Genomic DNA, 19,496 nt, shown 5'->3' on the forward strand with positions numbered 1-19,496 from the left:
GCCCGAGGTGTCTCGGATTCAGTGTCAGGGCCCGCTCCCCAAACCCAGCCACCAAAATGAGCCCAAAGGATCCCAGCCCCCCCGGAGACCCAGCCATGCTGTGCTGCCAAGGCCCGTACCAGGGTGAGGAGTGAGGTGGGACTTGCCCCAGCCAGTGCCAGGGGGCGGGCGATGCGGGGACCCCGAGGGGCTCGGAGAACCGGCTTTGCGGCAGCGTCCTGGAGCAAGTTGGCGTCAGGGCCGGCCGGGCACCGGGGAGGGAGGACGGGCCGTGGGGATCGCAGAGACGTGGGACCCCATTGATGCAGCCTGGCTGGGAGGCTCTGGAGAGGGGTCCAAGCCGCAGGTTAAGGGTCCCAGGGCAGGGAGGCTGGGGGTGCTGGCCACAGGGATGGTGACAGGAGAGCTTGGGGGGAAGACGGGTGAGCTGGGGCTCCCTCTGGTGGGGGTGGGGAACGTGGAAATCACAGCAAGGGCCCATCTACCCTGGTATCCTGGCTCCCAACGGGCATTGGAGGAAGCTGCAAGGGACCCTGCAGTTCTGGCCCAATGGGCCCCATGCTCTGGGTAGGGGGCAGGGTGGGGGGCTGGGAGCCAGGACTCCTGGGTTCTATCCCCGGCTCTCGGTCTAGTGGTGGGGCCTGGGGTGGGGAGGAGCCTGGGAGGCCGGACTCCTGGGTTCCCTTCCCTGTCTCCCTGTGGGGCCAGTCCCTTCCCCCAGAGCAGTGCAGAAACACGCCTGTGCCCACGCCAGTTTTCTGAGCTCTGCCCCGAGGCCTTGGTTGCCCCCTGTGGTTCCCAAAGTGCAGTGCGGCCCTTGAGCGCCCCAGGAGAGGGGCAGCCCCCGCCCCAGCACAGTGCGGGTGACATGGGTCTGGTGCTGCTCCCTGAGCATCAGCCACTGGCACTGTAGGGGTCAGCAACCCCACACTGCCAGGGGGCCTCCAATGGGGGGCCCCCCAGGGTGGGGTAGCTGAGAGCAGAGCGTGGGCCCCAGGGCTCAGGCTATGGGGGGCTCTGCGAGGATCCAGCTCCTCTCGGGGCAATCGCTGTTCCCCGGGCGCTGCGCTGGGCCATGCTTCTGGCTACTGCGGCCCCCAGACTCCCAAAGGCTCGGGGGAGAGGAGGGGCGGGATGCTGCAGGACGCCAGGCCTCCCCCCCATCCGCTCGCATCCCCTAGCCACACCCACGTGTTGGCATCGCGGGAGGCAACAAGCAGAGAACAGGCGAGGCCAAGCTGCCACCCGTGCCCAAGGCACCGGCAGTGGCAAGGAACTGATTAGATGAGAGATGCCCAGATGGTGCCAGTAGGCGACACCCCCACCATGTGTAGGTGAACCCCCTCGTGTTCCTCCCCTGCCCCCACATCTAGCCATCAGCAGAGCTCTTTGCAGTCACGGCCCTGCACCCGAGCCCAGCTCTTCTTGCTCAGCGAGCTCGCGGGGCCGGGCCCAGCTCTGGTAGCTTGGAGGGTAGGAGACTCGGGACACCTCGGATGTGCCAGGGCCCACGGCCCACTTGGCTGGCGTGTTGGCCGGCCCAGCGAGGTGCAATGAGCATCTTCCGGCCTCAAACCACCGCTCCAAAGGCAGCTGCAACCCACCCCCTGAATCCCAGCGCATCTCACGGCCAATGTCTTTCCCTCGCGCCCACCGGCCACTCCCTGGCGAGCAGAGACAGCCACACAGTGTGATCTGCCAACGGGATTTAATAGAAGGGCTCCGGGGATGGATCCGTGAGGCTGAAACTATCCCAGGCGCCTGCTACAAGCAGAGAGATCCCGCCCACGGCCAGGGAATTTAGCCCCCACCCGCCCACAGCCACCGGTAACTCCCTCGGCGGTGTCCGCCTTCCACGGGCCGAGGGGACGCCTCGCTGGTACCAGGCCCATGCGCTGCGACGGGACAAGGCGAGGGGCACGTGGCTGTTGGGACCAGAGAGGGACTTCATGGTGGCACGAACAGCTGGTGACGTGGGCGACAAATGCGATGCTGAGTTCGGCGTCTCCCCAAGGGAGCTGGAGCTGGTGCCTTCAGAAACTCCCAGCCTAGATGTAGGACCACGCAGGTCCTCCCAGGCCAGAGAATTGCCACTCCGAGCTCCCTGCAGCCAGCCCATATCTGATCGTCGAGCTAGCGCCAAGCTTGATTTAGCGCCTCCTGCTGGTGGAGATGCCACCCTCTCCTCTGATGAGCTGCCCCAGTGCTGAATTCCCCCCACCCTGTGAAAAACACGCCCCTTATTTCTAAGCCTGAATGTCTCTGGCTTCCGCCCTGCTGAACTGGGTCCCTCTGCTAGCAGAAATCTCGCCCCCAGAGACGTTCTTCCCTGGCGAGTCTCAGGAGGAGGAAAGCTGTGAAACCGCAGCCCTGGAGGAAGGGAAGGACGGGGGCACTTGGGCAGATCCTTTCAAACTCCCGAGGTCAAGTTTCTAGGCGGGATCAAGCCGAAGGGCGAGGAAGCCGAGCCGCGTCGTTGGGTTTGTGGAGCACTGAGAAAACTCAATCCCGGGCTGCGGAATTAAGGATTGGGGCCCAGCGGCGCCAAGGTATTTCAGCTGCTCTCGCCCATCGGCCTCACTTTACGCGTGAGCCAGTTCTGAGGGTCACAGTCTCACGTAGGCGCAGAGTTTTACCCCTGGATCTGGCCCTGTGGGCGACTGCTGCTGGGATCCCGTGTCCAGTTCTGGTCCCACCATTCAGGAAGGATGGTGATGAATCGGAGAGGGGTCAGAGCAGAGCCGGGAGAACGGCTAAAGGGTGAGAAAACCCGCCTGAGAGGGAGAGACTCCAGGAGCTCGATCTTGTTAGCTTCACAGAGAGAAGAGGGGTGACTTGTTCCCTGGCGATCAGTACCTCCCTGGGGAACAAATATATACTAACCAGCTCTTCAATCCAGCACAGGGAGGTCTAACAGCGTCCAATGGCTGGAAGCTAACATTAGACAAATTCCGACCGGAAAATAAGGAGTACATTTTCAATGGTGAGTGTAATTAACCCTCAGAACAATTCCCCCAGGGTCATGGCGGATTCTCCATCACTGACAATTGTTAAATCCAGATTGGCTGGTTTTCTAACAGCTGCTCTGGGGAGTCTTTCGGGGCTCGTCTCTGGCCTAGGGCTCTACGGGGGGGTCAGATTCGCTGATCACAGACGTCAGTTCTGGCCTTGGAATCTACAAAAACCTCCTGGAGAAAAAGGTGTGTGTGAGAGGGGGGAAATCACAAAAAAACGTGCCACACGCGTGGGAAATGTTTGCCGTGCCGGTGAAAAATACTCACCAACTGTGCACTGCTATGGTTTTCTTCCACCCCCCAAAAAGTGAAAAAACTCATCAGCCAAGCTTTAAATGACTCACAGGTGCCAGTCAAACACGTGTACAGGGTGCTGCAGTGTCCGGAGGAGGAGCTCACCCGAACGGTCTCCACCATGGCTGGAAATTTGAACAGTTGGTCAGTATTGGTTCTTCCGATATCTATGGAAATGAAGATCAGGCTGAATTTGTGTGTTGTCTCGAAGGAGCTGCATAATACCCCCTACGGCACAACCAGCGAGCCCAGTGGAAAAGCAAAGATTTTGCAAGAGCGAGGTTCCAGGATGTGAAGACCATATTGAACACTGAAGATTATTTCTTTTATTCCAAGATGCAGTGAATTATCACATTGAAGAGGCTTGGCTGTGAGAGGAAGAAATCTGCTTTAGATAATTTTCTGTTGATACTCGAGATTCCCCCGTTTTTGCATCCCATGATCGCATTAGGTCTTTTGGCCACAGCATGGGCACCGTGAGCTCCCGTTCTGCTGATTATCCACCACGCCCCCCACCCCATCCTTGTCAGAGTCGCTGCTCCCCAGGAGAGGATCCCCCAGCCCGCAAGCACGGCCGACATCTCTGTTCCTAGCTGGATACATTGGCATTTAGCCGTATTTAAACGCAGCTTGTTTGCTCGCGCCCAGTTTACCAAGCGATCCAGATCAGTGACCTGGATCAGTGACGTGGCCTCTTCGGTACTCCTGACATTTTTAGTTCACCCGCAAACTTGCTGGGAGATGATTTTATGTTTTCTCCCAGGCCGTTGATAAAACCGGTAAATAGCGTCGGGCCGAGAACGGGTCCCCGAGGGACCCCGCTGGAAACGCACCCACTCGATGATGCGTCCCCAATAACTGTTACCTTTTGAGCTCTATCAGTTAGCCAGTTTTTAAGCCATTTATTGTGGGCCACGTTTATTGGGCACGTTTCTTAATCAAAATGTCGTGCGGTACCAAGTCAAAATATTATATCAAAACTATGACCTTTATCAACCAAACTTGTAATCTCTGGAGAATTGGGGGGAAACTGATTTGTTTTGCAGGTTATTTTCCACCTTGTGGAGGGGAAATGGCCCCACAATGTTTTATAGCGGGTGGGAGACGTTCTGGTTATTTTTGAGGTTTTGGGTTGGAAAAAAATTCATCCCACAAAGGTGAAAAACAATGTGGTGAAAACTGGGCGGGTGAACACTTCCCCTAACCGCGCTCCAGAGCATCTCACGGCAGGACGTATGTGCGGGGGAGATCTCTGCTAGCAGAAGATTTGGCTGAGGCATTTTTACTCTCAGCCCAGTGCCCACCGCCTGCCCATGCCACGGCCTCCCCGACTGCTCCACATGCCAACGACTCCGCGCTCACCCCAGCGGCGGGTGCACGGCCCGGAGGTGCCGGACCACCCACCGGCGCTCCTGGAAGCTCTTTCCGCACAGGGCGCAGCGGTGGGGGCGCTCCCCCGAGTGCACCCGCCGGTGCTTGGCGAAGTTGGAGGCGTTGTTGAAGCTCTTGGGGCAGACGGGGCAGCGGAAGGGGCGCTCGCCCGTGTGGATGCGCTGGTGGGTGGACAGGGCCGAGGACTGGGTGAAGCGCTTGCTGCAGACCCCGCAGGCGAAGGGGCGCTCGCCCGTGTGCACCCGCAGGTGCTCCTTCAGGTCCGTGGCCCGCTTGAAACGCTTGGAGCACACGAAGCAGATGTATTGCTGGGCATCGGGCAGGGGGGCGGGCGGCCTGCCACGTGGGGAATGGGCACTGGGGCTCGGGCGCCAGGGAGTGGCATGGACCAGCTTGCCCTGTCCAGGAACAGCAGGGCTAAGGCCCCAGGGAGGGGCATGGACTGGCACACCCAGCTCGTGGGCATCAGGGCTTGGGCACAATTGGGGCGCCCGGTCCAGCTTTTCCAGCAAGAAGCAGCGAGCACTACCACCCTCCTCTTCCTCAGCTGCTCTTCCTCCATCGCCAGCTTCCCCGCAGCCCAAGTCACCGGGGGACAGCCGGGCACCCGTGCCAGGGACAGGGGAGCCCTGCTCTGCATCTCGCTCCACTGCCAGACACCGCCATGCCCCGGGGCACCGGCTTTCCGCCAGCCCCACCGCCACCGGGCACACACCGTTAGCCAGGAAGTCAGGCCTGGGGCCTTTGGCAGAGGACCCCAGGGGCACCCATGTTAGTGCCAGCCCCTTGGCGTCACCACCGCTGTCTCGCGCCAGGTCCTTGGCACCCCCACCAGTGTCCCGCTGGCTCAGGGGGGCGGGAGGGCAGCCGATTTCGCTGCCCAGGGGCTGGGCGTGGATGCGCTGGTGTTTCTTGAAGTTGGAGGCGTTGTTGAAGCTCTTGGCGCAAACGGGGCAGCAGAAGGGGCGCTCGCCCGTGTGGATGCGCATGTGGCCGGTCAGCACCGAGGACTGGGTGAAGCGCTTGCCGCACACCCGGCAGCGGTAGGGGCGCTCGCCCGTGTGCACCCGCTCGTGGTCCCGCCGGTCCGAGGAGCGCTTGAAGTGCTTGGGGCAGAAAGAGCAGGCATAGGGCTTAGCCGGGGGGGCGGTTTCCCGCCCGGCACGGGGCTGTGGGGGCACTGCCGGCAGGGAGGGCTGGGCAAGGACCGGGCGTGGCCCCAGGCGGGCGTGGCAGCGGGTGACGAGGCCACTGGCCCCCTCCTGGCACAGCGGCTCCAAGACGTACTCGGGGCACCCACTTCCTTCCTCCTCCTCTTCCTCCTTCACCCTCACAACCTGGATCTCCAGGGGCTCCCCCACCAGCCTGCGCTGCCCCTTCATGGTGGCTGGGGTCTCCGGGCTGCTTCCCAACCCCTGCAGGAAAGAGGGAAAGGAAGGGTGTAAACACAAGGGAGAGACAAATGAGGATGGGAATAGAACCCAGGAGTCCTGGCTCCCAGCCCACCCCCGCCCCCCGCTCTACCCACTGGCCCCCACTCCCCTCCCAGAGCCAGGGAGAGAACCCAGGAGTCCTGGCTCCCAGCCCCGCCTACTCTACCCACTGGCCCCCACTCCCCTCCCAAAGCCAGGGAGAGAACCCAGGCGTCTTGGCTCCAGCCCTTCAAGTGAATCTGCTGGATATTGGGGGGGGGGCTGGCATTGGGGGGCTGCCCCCCCGGGGGCCCACAGGGAGCAGCTGGGCTCGGCGCTGGGTCCCGCACGGAGCAGGGGGGGGCAGGGGGCTGCCTGGGGGGCAGGGTCCCCCCCAGCTGGAGTCTCCCCCTGGCCCATTTAACCCCCGAGTGGCCGGGGGGGATCCCCAGCCCCATGCACCGCCTCCCCTCCCTTTGTCCCCTCGCCCCCTCACCTGGCCCGGCTCAGCACCGCCCCCGGCCTCCCCCAGCCCCGGGCCGCCCCGCCCCTTTAAGGGCCCAAATCCCGGGATTTAAAGGGGAGGGCGGCGGAGATTTTCGTGTCCGGCCTTTCTTGTCTGCGGTCAAAAAATGAAAGCTGGGTTGGTTTTAATTCAAGGGACACGGCGCAGGAGGCGGCCCCCCCAAAAAAAAAAGCCCCCACCGCCAGCAGAGAAGGAACAGATCCCCCCACCCCACCCCCTGAGGTTGGGCTGTGAAGGGCGAACCCAAGAGTCCTGACTCTCTCCCCTCAGCGACCCCCCCCCCCCCAGAGCCAGGGATAGAACCCAGGAGTCCTGGCTCCCAGCCCCCCGGCTCTAATCACTAGACCCCACTCAAGGTGCATTCCAGGTGCAGAGCCTGACCTATAACCCCTACCCCCGATACCCCCAAAACTCCCACCATCGCCACCAGAACCCCCACCCCCATCAACAGTTCCCCCCCACAGCACCCTGGGGCGCAGCAGCATCACCTCAGTGAGGAAGGGAAACCGAGGCACAAGGAGGGCAAAGGTCAGATATCCCAGAGTCCCATGGGGCCTGGAGCCACATTCAGCACCACCCTCAGGGCTCTTCTCCAAGCCAGATATTCTCGGTTGTGAAATGAACATTCAGCCACCCAGGTGGGCACAGTGTGGCCAAGGCCTGGGCAGAGAACCCAGGAGTCCTGGCCCCCAGGCCCCCCCTGCTCTAATCACTAGCTCTCACTCCCTTCCCAGAGCCAGGGAGAGAAGCCAGGAGTCCTTGCTGCCAGCCCTCCCTGCTCTAACCACAAGCCCCCACTCCCCTCCCAGAGCCAGGGAGAGAACCCAGGAATCCTGGCCCCCAGCCCCCCTGCTCTAACCACTAGACCCCACTCCCCTCCCAGAGCCTGAGAGAGAACCCAGGAGTCCTGGCTCCCAGCCCCCCTCGCCCGCCCCCCGTTCTAAGCCACCAGACCTTAGGGGGGGTCTATGGGAGAACCGACATCCAAACCCAGCTCACCTTTAAGGCCGCCAATGAGCCAGGCCAATGGCTCCCTCAGTGGCTGGCGCACACACAGTGTGTGTCTACACAACACACACAGCCTGCTCTGACTCACATTTGAGCTGAAGCCCTCACACAAATCAGCCCGATCAGCCCGCACTCGGGACTTGGCTCCCAGGGCCCCGCTAGGGGGGTGGGGCAGAGCCCACATTCTGCTGAGCCGCCGAGCCAAACCCCATTTCTGCAGTGCGGACGCAGCTGTAAACCCAGGTTTCCAATTCAGTGTGGACGCGCAGGCACGGGCTTGGCCACCCCAAGTCCCAAAGACCCGGGTACACAGTGCAGTGTGGACGTACCTTAATTGGCCCAGACATATGAGGGTCTGGGCCAGAGATCCTACCACGTAACAAAACCCATCATTTCTGGCAGGACGTTTTGAAAACCTGTCTTCTTTTTATCAAAACCCCCTGCTAAATTTTTTGAGGGAGCTGCCCCCCAAAAAAACCAACCAACCAACACACACCTGAAAAAATGGCAGTCTTTGAAAACCATTTTTGATGCAAATGACCAGATCTTGGTTCAAACAAATTCTGGTGCAAAAATTCTGGTTGTCAAAATGTTTGGGTCTTGAAAACCGACTGGGTAAACAATTTAGTTGGTTTGTTTCTGGTCATAAGTTTCACCTTTCGAATATTTTGGATGCTTGGCGAAAGGTTTGGGGGTTTTGTTTAAGAAAACGGTTGGTTAAAACATGTCGGTTTTTCAGCATAAGTTTTCTTGCTGTTGGGAAAACATTTTTAGTAAAATGATAGTAAAAAAAATTTCAGGGTTGGAAAAAAAATGGATTAAAAATTGGGAAAAATGTGTGTTTCTGCTAAAAAAAATTGCAACTATTTTTATTTGAATAATGTGATTCACAGTGAAAATTTTTAGTTTCAAAAACTTTTTTTCCAAAATTATGTTCAGTTTGGAAATGTATTTTTTGATAAAAAGTTTTGGAATTTTAAACACGATTTTCAATTGAAACAAACTGGGGTTTCAAAATGCATCTTCAGTCAAATAAATTGGTTTTTAAACCACATTCTCCATCCATTTCTTTTGCTTTTGGTAGGAACGTTGGATTCTCAAAACCCCCAAACTTTTAATGAAAAACTGAAGATTTTCACCCCCGAAATGTCAGTTTTCTTGGTCCAAACCCCTGGTAAAAAAAAGGGTTTTGCTGGAAAATAACTGTGGTGAGACATGCGTGGTAAATAGTCGCTTGGGACCCAAAGCCGTATCTTGCCTGATGTAATTTTTGGTACCAAACCAGCCCCCTAGCTTCCCTCCAGCAATGAACTGGACTCTGCCCCCACACCCCCGCCCCGGCCCTGCTGGAAATCAAACCCCAGGCCCGACACTTCATTCCACACACACAAAAACAACCAAAAAAAAAGTGTTTTAATTAATAATAATAATTAAAAAACCAAGATAACGAAGATTCCACCGTAAATCGGAGCTGTGGAGAGGGAGCAGGTGGCCAGGCCGGGCACCTTGGAGTGATCTGGGCTTGATGGCCTGTGGGTCCAGTTCTGTCGTTGGATTTCCTTCTCCGGGGCGATTGGGAGGTGGGGAGTCCTTGGGGGGGCGTCCCACTCCCCTGCCTCCACCTGCAGCTATTTGGGGGCGCCAGACCGAAAAACATGATGTGAAGATTGGTCCCAGTGCATGGTGGGCCTTCCGTGATGGCCCCCAGCCGTTGGTCGCTGTTTGAGGCAGGATACCGGGGCAGATGGGCCTCTGGGACTGATCCGGGGGCAGGGAGGGGGTGGAATACCAGGTTTCATAGGCCAGTGGGGCTGCTCCAGGGAGCAGGAGAGGGCCGGATACAGGGTAGATGGGCCATGAGGAGCAATATGAGCCTATTTCTAGGGAATGTAGAGTCACTGCGACCCTCTATGGGGGTGGCCAGGACAATCCCCCTCCTCCCCCCAACCACTGGCTGTAGGACTAAGCTATCTATCCCTAGAGGGGACAGGCCCCGTGCCACATTCCCTGCCCCTCTGAGCCAGCCAGTCCCTGCCCTGGGGCCAGATGGGAGCTGAAGCCCCCTAGAGGGGAAAGGCCCTGGGCCCCATTTCCTGCCCCCTGAGCCAGCCAGTCCCCACCCTGGGGCTGGATGGGAGCCAGCGCCCCCTAGAGGGGAAAGGCCTTATGCCCCATTCCCTGCCCCCTAGTGAATTACCACCGATAAGTCCCGTATTTACCCGAGTGCTCCAGGACCCACATGGGCTCGGATTGACCTGATCCAGGCTGCCCTGCCCTATCTGCGAGGGGCAGCCTGTCATGGGGCGCCGTGGGGGGCATCTGTGAGGAGGCCAATGCCTTGGGCTAGGGCACGGGGGGCTGCCCACAGAGATACAGGGCACGCCTCCCTCCCCTAGACAGGGTGTGGGGGTACAGTAGACCCATGTGGGACAAGGGCTGCTACACGGCTAACCCATGGGGAGTTGCCAGTCCGGCTCCGGGGCTCCCCGTGCCCGTCAGGGCAGCGCCGGCCCGGCTCCGGGGCTCCCCGTGCCCGTCAGGGCGGCGCCGGTCCGGCTCCAGGGCTCCCCGTGCCCGTCAGGGCGGCGCCGGTCCGGCTCCGGGGCTCCCCATGCCCGTCAGGGCGTGGGCGGCTGCTGGCGGTGCTTGCGCCGGATGTGCCGCTGGAGCGTGTTGCGCTCGCCAAAGCGCATGTGGCAGTCCTCGCACTGGAAGGGGCGCTCGCCCGTGTGCACGCGCTGGTGGTGGGCCAGCTCGCCGGCGTCGCGGAAGCTGCGCTGGCAGATGGGGCACTGGTGGGGCTTGCGCCCGGCGTGGGTGTACTTGTGCCGCTCCAGGTGGGACGTGCGCTTGAAGGCCTTGCCGCAGGCCCGGCAGACGTGGGGCTTGTGCTCCGAGTGGGTGATGCTGTGCCGCTGCAGATAGGAAAGGTACTCGAAGGTGCGGGAGCACACGGGGCAGCAGTACACCTTCCGCAGCCCCGCTCGCTCGCCCGCCGCGCCCGCCTCCTCCACCAGCACCGTGTAGGGCAGCCCCTGGCTGTCGATCAGCAGGTAGCGGCCGTAGCGCGCGGCCTCGCCCTGCTCCGGCCCAGCCTCCCCAGGGCCAGGGGGCCAGGGTGGGGCCCGGGGGGCCCGCGGCCGCCCAGCCTCCTCGTCCTCCTCCAGTTTGAGCCGGCGCCCGGACGGCTCCTCCCGGGCCGGGGGCTGGTGCCGGGGGTCAGCGGTTCCGTCCCTGGGGGGGCGCGGGCCGAAGGGATGGAGATCCATGGGGCGGGCGGCACCCCCCGCTGGCGGGACCTGTTCAGAGCGTCTGAAAGGAGAAACGGGGAGGATGGAAAGGGAACGATCAGGTGTGTGTCATAGACCCCGCACCACGTACAGGAGTCTCCGAGGGCTCGGGGCAGGGGTGAGAATGGGGCCTTTTCCCTCTGGGGGGCGCGGGCTCCCATTCAGCCCCTGGAGGTTTCTGGGTCCCAGCTCGGTTCCTGGTGGGAGAAGTGGCCTCCCACTTCACCCCATGGCCACCCACTGGCCCCTGACCCCCCCTCACTGCCCCAGTGTTCCCATGCCACCCCCTGCTACCACCCACCTCCCTCCTAGCCCCCTGCCCCCCCCAGCACACCCCCACCCCTGCCATCCTCCACTGCCCCTGGCACCGCCCCCCTGGGGGGGTTAATTTACCTTCCCAGGTACCTGTGCCCAGTGTCCCGTCCCCGGGCTCATCGCGGCTCTGGTGCCCACATGGCCGGCCGGGCCAGCGCCGGGCACGGTGCCCTCAGCTCATGGCAGTGCTGGGGCCGGCTCCGAGCCGGGCCCGGGGAGGGATCCAGCTAGGGGGGGGCGGCACAGGTCCGGTCCAGGCTGGGGGCGGTACCGATCCAAACCCGGTTGGATTTGGTGGTACCGGTCCAGTCCAGACTGAGGGGGACGGAACCGATCCGGAACCGCCTGGGGGTGGGCGGCACAGGTCCGGTCCAGGCTGGGGGGGGCGGCACCGGTCCGATCCGGTCCAGGCGTGGGGGGGGGCGGCACCGGTCCAGGCTCTACGCGCCCGGCGCCCCCCTGCGCCCCGGGGCCATGTGCCGCCCCCTGCGGGCTCTGGCGCCCTGTGACGGCCCCGGCGTGGGGGGGGTCGGGGGGGGGTCCCGTCTGTCTCTGTCCGTCCGTCCCTCCACCCGCAGCAGGAGCCGGTGTCGCTGCAAAAGCCGACCGGGTGGAAACGCCGCGCTCCAATCCGGCCCCGGACGCCTGGGTTCCGAGCGAGACGGGGGGGCGGCAGATACCCCCCTCCCCCCACCTCAACCCCCGAGGGAAAACCCAGCCACAGACCGACCTGGGGGGATGTCTGACCCCAGGCAACTCCTGGCACGCCGCCTGTATCCGGGCGTCTGCATATACCGCCCAGAGCCGAAGAGAACCCAGGCGTCCTGGCTCCCAGCCCCCTCTAACCACTAGACCCCACTCCTCTCCCAGAGTCAGGGGGAGAACCCAGGCATCCTGGCTCCCAGCCCCCTCTAACCACTAGAGCCCACTCCCCTCCCAGAGCCAGGGGGAGAACCCAGGCGTCCTGACTCCCTGCCCCCTCTAACCACTAGACCCCACTCCCCTCCCAGAGTCAGGGGGAGAACCCAGGCGTCCTGGCTCTCTGCCCCCCCACTCTAACCACTAATCGAATGAATCGCATTATCCCTATTTCCCCCCTTTTCTCTTTAGGGTATTTTCTCACTTCCCCACACTGCTGGGAGGCGGGGGGCTGTGGACAGCAGCTGCCCAGTGGGACCTGTGCCGAGTGCTCTCCAATTCACCCCACTAGTTAGTTATGGGAGTCGCGAGCTGTCAGCCTCCACCCCAACCCCGCTTTGCCTCCATGTGAAAGGGGTCACCAGGACAGAAGTTTGAGAACCACTGAGTTAGGGTGTCTGTCAGAGCAGAACAATGAGCTGGATCGGGGCCAGCGCCCCCTAGAGGGGAGAGGCCATGTGCCCCATTCCCTCACCGCCCCAAGCCAGCCAGTCCCTGCCCTGGTTTTTCTGGGCCAATCTCCCCTTTGTGTGGTTGGTTGCTCAGAAGGGTTTTTGTGGAGAGATTGGTCTGTACACACACACAGAGCAGGGCCCAGCCCCTCCAGCAGGGGGGAGACACACACACACACACACAGATTTCAGAGTAGAAGCCGTGTTAGTCTGTATCCGCAAAAAAATCAGGAGGACTTGTGGCACCTTAGAGACTAAGAAATTTATTAGAGCATAAGCTTTCGTGGACTACAGCCCACTTCTTCGGATGCTTATAGATACACACAGAGATACTCCAGGGCTCAGCCCCTCCATGTTGGACTAGTTTGCTCTTGTAACTTTAATAGTGTTTCTTGTAGAAGCCCCCAGCTCACCTTTCCCCCTAGAATCGCATCCCCGGGAACCCCAGCCTCGTCCCCGTCCGGCATCTTTATTGTGCTGCTTTCGCTCTTTGCCTTTCACCGGATCATTTCGCGATCACTTTCCCCCACGGGGCCATCCACCGCCCGGCTCTCAGCCAGATCCTTCCTGCGCGTCAGACTTGAAAACACTCCCCACCCCACTTCCCTCCTTCACCTTGGGAAACAAAGGAATTGTCCCCAATGCCATCCAAGAACTCAGACGCTCCGCGTTGTCTTCTGGAGGGTTCAAAGTCCCTGATTCCCATCAGGTCCAGTGCTTTGAATACATCTGTTATTGGCTCTAAAAATGTCTTGTCTGCCTCCTCATTTGGTGGCCTGTAGCTAGACGTGGGAGGATTGATCAGCAAACCTTGGTAGACGTCAATTTCCTAGTCAATTTCCCCACACACGCCTGGGCCCATGAAGAACTACCTCCATGGCTATTCATTGCAGTTTCCAGCTAGGCCTAGTCAGCACCGCGCTGCTGGAGGACTTGGTCGGGTTTGATAAGTCGCGGCGTATATTTCGACGTGTGCTGGTGACAAATGGCGCTATAAAGCGTTCACGTTTTGAATCTCAGCGTCTGCCGTCGTTAAATCATTAACCCTCCCCGTTGTCTGACTGCCCCCCATAAGTTCCCACAATGGTTAAAAGGTAAATAGATAAAAACCGGGGAGGGGAGGAGAAGAAATGTTGATACAATCTGCTGACATTAAAACTAAAGAGAGCAGAGCCCTACCACGACATTGGCCCTGGTTTCCACTTCCCCGTTTTATCTTCACCCAGAGAGAATTTCGGCATCTCTGCCCCTCTCCAATCTTCAGATCTCAGAGCAAGTGTACACGTTCTTGAGATACAGTTCAGCATTTCCCCCCTTCTTGCACTGCCTGACCTTCCTCGACCAGCTGTACCCCTCGATCCCGCTATTCCAGCCGGCTGCTCTCACCCACACGTCTCTGCAATGCTGGCTGAGTCAAGGAGGGTCAGAGAAAAGTCGTGGGAATGATTAAAGGATGAGAAAACCGATTGGAGAGTGACAGACTCCAGGAGCTCAGTCAAAGAGACGGTTCAGGGCTGCCTTGATCCCTGGCTAGTAGTACCTACAAAAGGAACAAATATTTAACAACCTAGCAGACAAAGGTCGAACCCGATCCAATGGCTGGACGTTGAAGAGATCTGCTCTCAGTGTTATTGTGCGGCAGATCTCCGGCCCAGGTTCTACACGAGGTCAGACATGACCAAACTGCTCCCTTCTAGCCTGGGAAGTTGTGACTCTCGGCAGAGCCGGTGCTACCATTTCGGCAAACTAGGCAGTTGCCTAGGGCGCCAAGATTTGGGGGTGCCAAAAAGCAGGGTCCCCAATTTTTTTTTACAGCATTCCTACGCCCCCTCCCTGAGCGCGCGGTCGCCACTCCACTTCTCCTGCCTCCCAGGCTTGCAGCGCCAATCAGCTGTTTGGCGCTGCAAGCCTGGGAGGGGAGGCGAATTAGAGCGGGGGCGGCATGCTCGGGGCGGAGGCGGAGCAGAGGTGAGCTGGGGTGGGAAGCTGCTACACGGCTGAAGGGAGGGGGGAGGCGCAATGTGGAAGTTTCGCCTAGGGCGTGAAACTTCCTTGCACCGGCCCTGCCTCCCCAGCTCTTCACCTCTCGCCACTGCNGGGGGGGGGTGTGCAAGGTGGAAGTCTCGCCTAGGGTGCGAAACTTCCTTGCACCGGCCCTGACTCTCGGCTCTGCAAGAGGCTGGATTTGATGTTTGAGTCTTGTCTCTGTACGTCCCCTAGAGCCGGGCAAAGGCCCGGCGTCCGGGCTCGCTGGGTCAGGTCTGAAAACCTGCGGGGTGAAGCAGTCACCCTGGGTCAGTCCATATTCTTTATGAAAATAGGCTTATGATATCAATATGCCCTAACTGAGATGTACTTTATGCCAGATGGCGCATGTGAGAGATCATTGGAAAGGTGACGATTTACTGAACGCGATTCTTCTCTTTGTACGCCTGGATCCTGTCTGTATCTGAAGTTAGGAAGATTGACTCTGCATCTGTATTTCAGCTCGGTTCTGTAAAAGAGCTGAGTCTTTCTGTGGGTCAGCCTGTGAAGAATGGCTACAGGAAGGGTGACCACATGTCCCAGTTTTATATGGACAGTCCCGATTTTTGGGTCTTTTTCTTCTATAGGCTCCTATTACCCCCGTCCCAATTTTTTACACTTGCTGTCTGGTCACCCTAGCTACAAGGGCCCTACGGAGTCAGGTGGTCTTGTCACCTGATACTAAAACACTACCTGGGATTTCTCGTAACTTTCCACTGTAAGGGAAGGGGAGTCAAACTAGGGAACAGAGGACTCCGGCCTTATTAGGATGACCAGATGTCCCAATTTTATAGGGACAGTCCCAATATTTGAGGCTTTGTCATCTATGGGTGCCTATTACCCCCTACTCCCTGTCCAGATTTTTCACACTTGCTCTCTGGTCACCCTAGGCCTTATGCAAATCCGAGTTAAGGGTGGGGAGTGAGTTCTCTGTTCTCCCCGGCTACCCCACCCAAGGTGACTGCTGGAAACAACTAAGATTGAACAGGGGGAAGAACGGGGCCCAGGCTGGAAGGGCGTCTGGCCGGTGAAGATTATTAGAAGCACGTTTAGGGTGAGAACTTACGTGTAACCAGTTTCTTTAGCGTATTAAGCTTAGTTTCCGTGATCTGCTTTATTTTCTTAGTAATCTGCCTTGTTCCGTCTGCTGCCTCTTTATCTACAATACCCCAGCAGAGTTCACCCCAGTATCTACAATACCCCAGCAGAGTTCACCCCAGTATTTACAATACCCCCAGCAGAGTTCACCCATTTAGTGCTGGTTTACAATAGAACCCAGTTTGTGTGATTTCTAACTGCGGGGGAAGGAGTTGTGCAGATCCTCCTCCACATTGAGGGAAGAGGCGAATTTCATATAATTTGGGGTTTGTACTCCAAGGGGGGGTGGATATCTGGGTGCAGGGCCGTCCCTAGACATTTTGGTGCCCTACGCAGCCCCCCCATGGGGGGGGTGCTCCCAGGCCTCCACAGGGGGGGCAGCTTTCCTGGGCCGCTCAGCCGGCCGGGGGATTGGGCTGGCTGCTGGAGCAGCGCGCAGCTGCATTTGGTGCCCCAAATTTCCTGGTGCCCTACGCAGCTCCGTACTTTGCGTGTGGGTGAGGATGGCCCTGTCTGGGTGCTGTGGCAAGCCCCTCAAACTGAGCCTTCCCAGAGCGGATCTCTGTCTCTCTGTGCGGCTGGGTGTGGTGTGTCTGTGTGCTTGGCTGGAAAAGGTTGGGGTTAGGGTTAGGGTTAGGGTTAGGGTTAGGGTTAGGAGCCTAGCCCAGCAAGACCAGGTAAAGGGGACCCAGAATGATGGAATAGTCCAACTCAGTGATGTCCCAGCTCCCCAGGTGACCTCCCAGGGGGGTCTGTCAAGGCCGATTCCCCACTCTGGCACTCCGAGTGCAGAAGGTGGGGCCCCCCATGGATTTTAAAAATGAACACTGGCCACTCCAGGCTTGTATTAAACTCCCAAGGTGACAGCTTCTCTCTGACCTTGGCTGGGTAGTTGCTGCCACCACCAAGTGCAGAACCCCTTTGAGAGCCCAGGAAGCGCACTTGGGAATTCCTTCCTGTGGGGCACCCTCAAGGCCTTTCACCCCTCTCTGGGGAAGAGCTGAGAAAGGAAACAAACAAAAAGAAATCAGCTGTTGCCACCGGCTAACTAAACAACATGCGCACAAACCTCTGAAGACACAAAAAAACAATTCTGGTATTAAAAAAGGTAAATTTTATTTTTTTAAAAAGGAAGAAAATACATCTGGGAACTCAGGCTACTGGTAGATTTTAAAAGAGCAACTCCAAGCATTAAGCACCCAGACTAGCTTCCTTGAGGTCCAGCTTAAAGGTTACAAGCAAAACAAAAGCACCTGGGGTTAGCCCAGAGGAATCCACAAGCCATAACGAAATAAAAGGAATAAACCTAAATGCGTCTTCCTAGACATTTCCTGATCTACTTACATATCTGGGGGTTTAGATGAGTAGTTTCTAGGTATGATACTGATGATTTTTCATACCCGGCCCAAGCTTCTTACAGCATCGCTCTGCCCTGTCCGCCTCTCCCTGGGAAACAACCACAGACAGACAAAAGGGGAGTCTCTTCTCAATTTTAAAATGTTCTAGCCTCCCATTGGTTCTTTTGGTCAGGTGCCCACTCCCTTCCTGTTACCTATGCATCGCAGTGAGACTTTTTAACCCTTTACAGGTAAAGCAAGTAGAGAACAGCTACTAAGAGGAATTTTATAGCTAACTGGCCGGCTGGGTGTCCGTCAAAGGGAGCTACCTCCGCCCCCTTCATTTATCACAGGGTCCAACCCGTTACACCCCCCCAAATGCATTGTTTTTCCAATTGTCTGACCGAAAAGTCGGGGGGGGGGGTGGATTCATTTGAGGACTAATGAAATGTTGTGATTTTATTTTTTTTTTTAGCTTAAAGGGAGGGATTTTTCTTTTTAATTGGATTTTTAAGTAACATTTTTACATCAAAACATTTCGACTTTTTGGGGAGTTTTCTGAGGTTTTTCCGACAGGACCCGTTCGTCAAAATCGATGCGACTTCACTCGGTGTTTGGGGTGCCCCACCTCAGGATTTTTCACACACAAACAAACCTCTGATTCCCTCCTTTTATTGGCTTGGAGGATGGAGAGAGACCTGGATTGAAACCAAGTTTTTTTTAATTATCTGTTATCTATTAGGTGTATTATGGTAGTGCCCAGAAGCCCCAGTGATGGCCCGGCACCCATTGGGCTAGGCACTGTATGTTATTTATTAGCTTTACTACAGTATTTATTCATTTACCAAGGAGAGCCCCACAGGCCTGTTTCCCTGAACACAACAGACCCAATCAGCACCAGGCACTTTTCTTACTCAGCATTCCACGCCTGCTTCCAGCCTGTCCCGTGTCCCAAGCAGCAATGTCTCTGTGCCTCCCCCAAGGGCTACCCTCTCCCTCTGTCAGCTGTCTCTCTGTGTCTCTCACACAGAAGACACCCTCTGCAGCAAGCAACCAGTTGTCCACCTCCTGCAACCTGTCCCAGGACATCCCTTCAGCCCATGCACTCTAGTTCTGCTTAGCTTTGCCATGCAACCTAGTGCCTTGGGCAGTGGCTTCTGATTATCAACAGTTATCACCACACAAAGGGGTGCTTAATTGCTCCTTCTCTTTAGCTTGGGATGGCCATTAGCTTTCCCCAGGTCTGGAATTGTCTATAGATTCAAGGATTCATAGGTTCTAAGGCCAGGAGGAACCATTGTGATCATCTAGCCTGACACTCAGTATAACACAGACCAGAGAACTGCCCTGAAATAATTCCTAGAGCAGGTCTTGGAGAAAACCGGACGGTCTTGGATTTAAAATGGCCAGTGATGAAGAATCCACTGGAGCCCTAGGGAACTGGTGCCAATGGTTCATTACTCTCACCATTAAACATTCACACCTGAGTGAAGACCTGAGGGAGGGTGGCCATGAGCCTCCCGCAGCAGTTCTCTGTAGTGTCGCAGTGCAAGGTTCCCCAGCTGCGGCCCAGGACCCCCATTGTGCCAGGTGCTGGACAGACAGAACAAAGAGACGCTCCCTGCCCTAGATCCCACCATTCTGTGCGGTTTCCCCAGCACCCAGGGTGTCCTAATGTAGATAAATCTCTGATAATTTTCATATGACTTTACATTGTGCCTCTTCCATAACCTTGTAGTGGGTCTACCCACGTGTGACCTCTGTTTTCATGAAACTTTGTGTCAAAGCCTCATATAGAAACTTTGCATTGAACCTTGGTATAATATTATAGCCCCTAAGGATAGAATAAGATAGAAGAAAAATGTCTCTTTGCTAGCAGTAGAACAAGATCTCTCCCCCCCCCCCCCCCCAATCAATTGCCCTGTTGAATGAAGGAGGTGTGAATGAGTAAAGGGTTGGAAGGCAGCACCTCCAGACAGCTGCAACCCTTGGAGAGCGGATAGAAGCCAGACCCAAGGACAATCAAAGGTGTCAAGTGGGCTCATTAAAGAAGAGCAGACATATTGACGGCCTCCGGGCTTAGAAGCCAGCACCTTCTTTTGGAAACACCCTCTTTGCAGCATTGGGACAACACCCAGAAGGAAGCAGCACAAAGGACCAATGGACACAGACACAGAGTTTGAATCTGGTGTAGATTTGCATGAGAGGGAAGCTGCTATAAATGTGAGGTGTCTTGCTGAGGAACGCCGGTCTCGTCTTGTCAACATGGGAGCATCGATCCGGATCGGCAGAACCCCGGCTCCCCCCCCTCTTCTAACTCACCTGGCCAGTGCAGTTAAGGGGAGCAACTATTTGGTAACAACAACAAGACAGAGTGTGCTTGTGTGTGTGAGTGTGAGTGTAATACCTTCCTTC

The 19,496-nt window shown here is 57.6% G+C and overlaps 2 protein-coding genes across 3 annotated transcripts; both read right to left on the minus strand.

The window, feature by feature from the left end:
• Positions 1 to 1,689: 1,689 nt before the first annotated feature.
• On the minus strand, positions 1,690 to 6,652 carry LOC117887053 (zinc finger protein 628-like). Its single transcript, XM_034789289.1, has 3 exons — positions 6,609 to 6,652; positions 4,671 to 6,115; positions 1,690 to 3,475 (listed from the first exon to the last, which is right to left on the minus strand). The coding sequence occupies exons 2-3, from the start codon at positions 6,080 to 6,082 to the stop codon at positions 3,454 to 3,456; spliced, it is 1,434 nt and encodes a 477-aa protein (XP_034645180.1). The 5' UTR covers positions 6,083 to 6,115; positions 6,609 to 6,652; the 3' UTR covers positions 1,690 to 3,453.
• Positions 6,653 to 9,038: 2,386 nt separating this feature from the next.
• LOC117887065 (zinc finger protein 581-like) lies at positions 9,039 to 11,892 on the minus strand. Of its 2 annotated transcripts, none has more exons than XM_034789304.1 (2): positions 11,342 to 11,892; positions 9,039 to 10,958 (listed from the first exon to the last, which is right to left on the minus strand). In XM_034789304.1, the coding sequence occupies exon 2, from the start codon at positions 10,913 to 10,915 to the stop codon at positions 10,265 to 10,267; it is 651 nt and encodes a 216-aa protein (XP_034645195.1). In that variant the 5' UTR covers positions 10,916 to 10,958; positions 11,342 to 11,892; the 3' UTR covers positions 9,039 to 10,264. The 2 variants fall into 2 exon arrangements, with proteins under 2 accessions (XP_034645195.1, XP_034645194.1); XM_034789303.1 differs by having other exon boundaries at positions 11,330 to 11,885.
• Between the last annotated feature and the right edge of the window lie 7,604 nt (positions 11,893 to 19,496).

The sequence above is a fragment of the Trachemys scripta genome, chromosome 14 (assembly GCF_013100865.1).
Source record: "Trachemys scripta elegans isolate TJP31775 chromosome 14, CAS_Tse_1.0, whole genome shotgun sequence".
Lineage (NCBI taxonomy): Eukaryota > Metazoa > Chordata > Testudines > Emydidae > Trachemys > Trachemys scripta.

What these genes read in the sequence shown, in the direction of transcription:
- LOC117887053 (XM_034789289.1), bottom strand. Translation starts at nt 6,082, where the DNA reads ATGAAGGGGCAGCGCAGGCTGGTGGGGGAGCCCCTGGAGATCCAGGTT. An exon ending in GCCGTGCACCCGCCGCTGGG is followed by an intron (nt 3,476 to 4,670) that starts GTGAGCGCGGAG and finishes TCATTTCCATAG; the next exon opens with ATATCGGAAGAACCAATACT.
- LOC117887065 (XM_034789304.1), bottom strand. Translation starts at nt 10,915, where the DNA reads ATGGATCTCCATCCCTTCGGCCCGCGCCCCCCCAGGGACGGAACCGCT.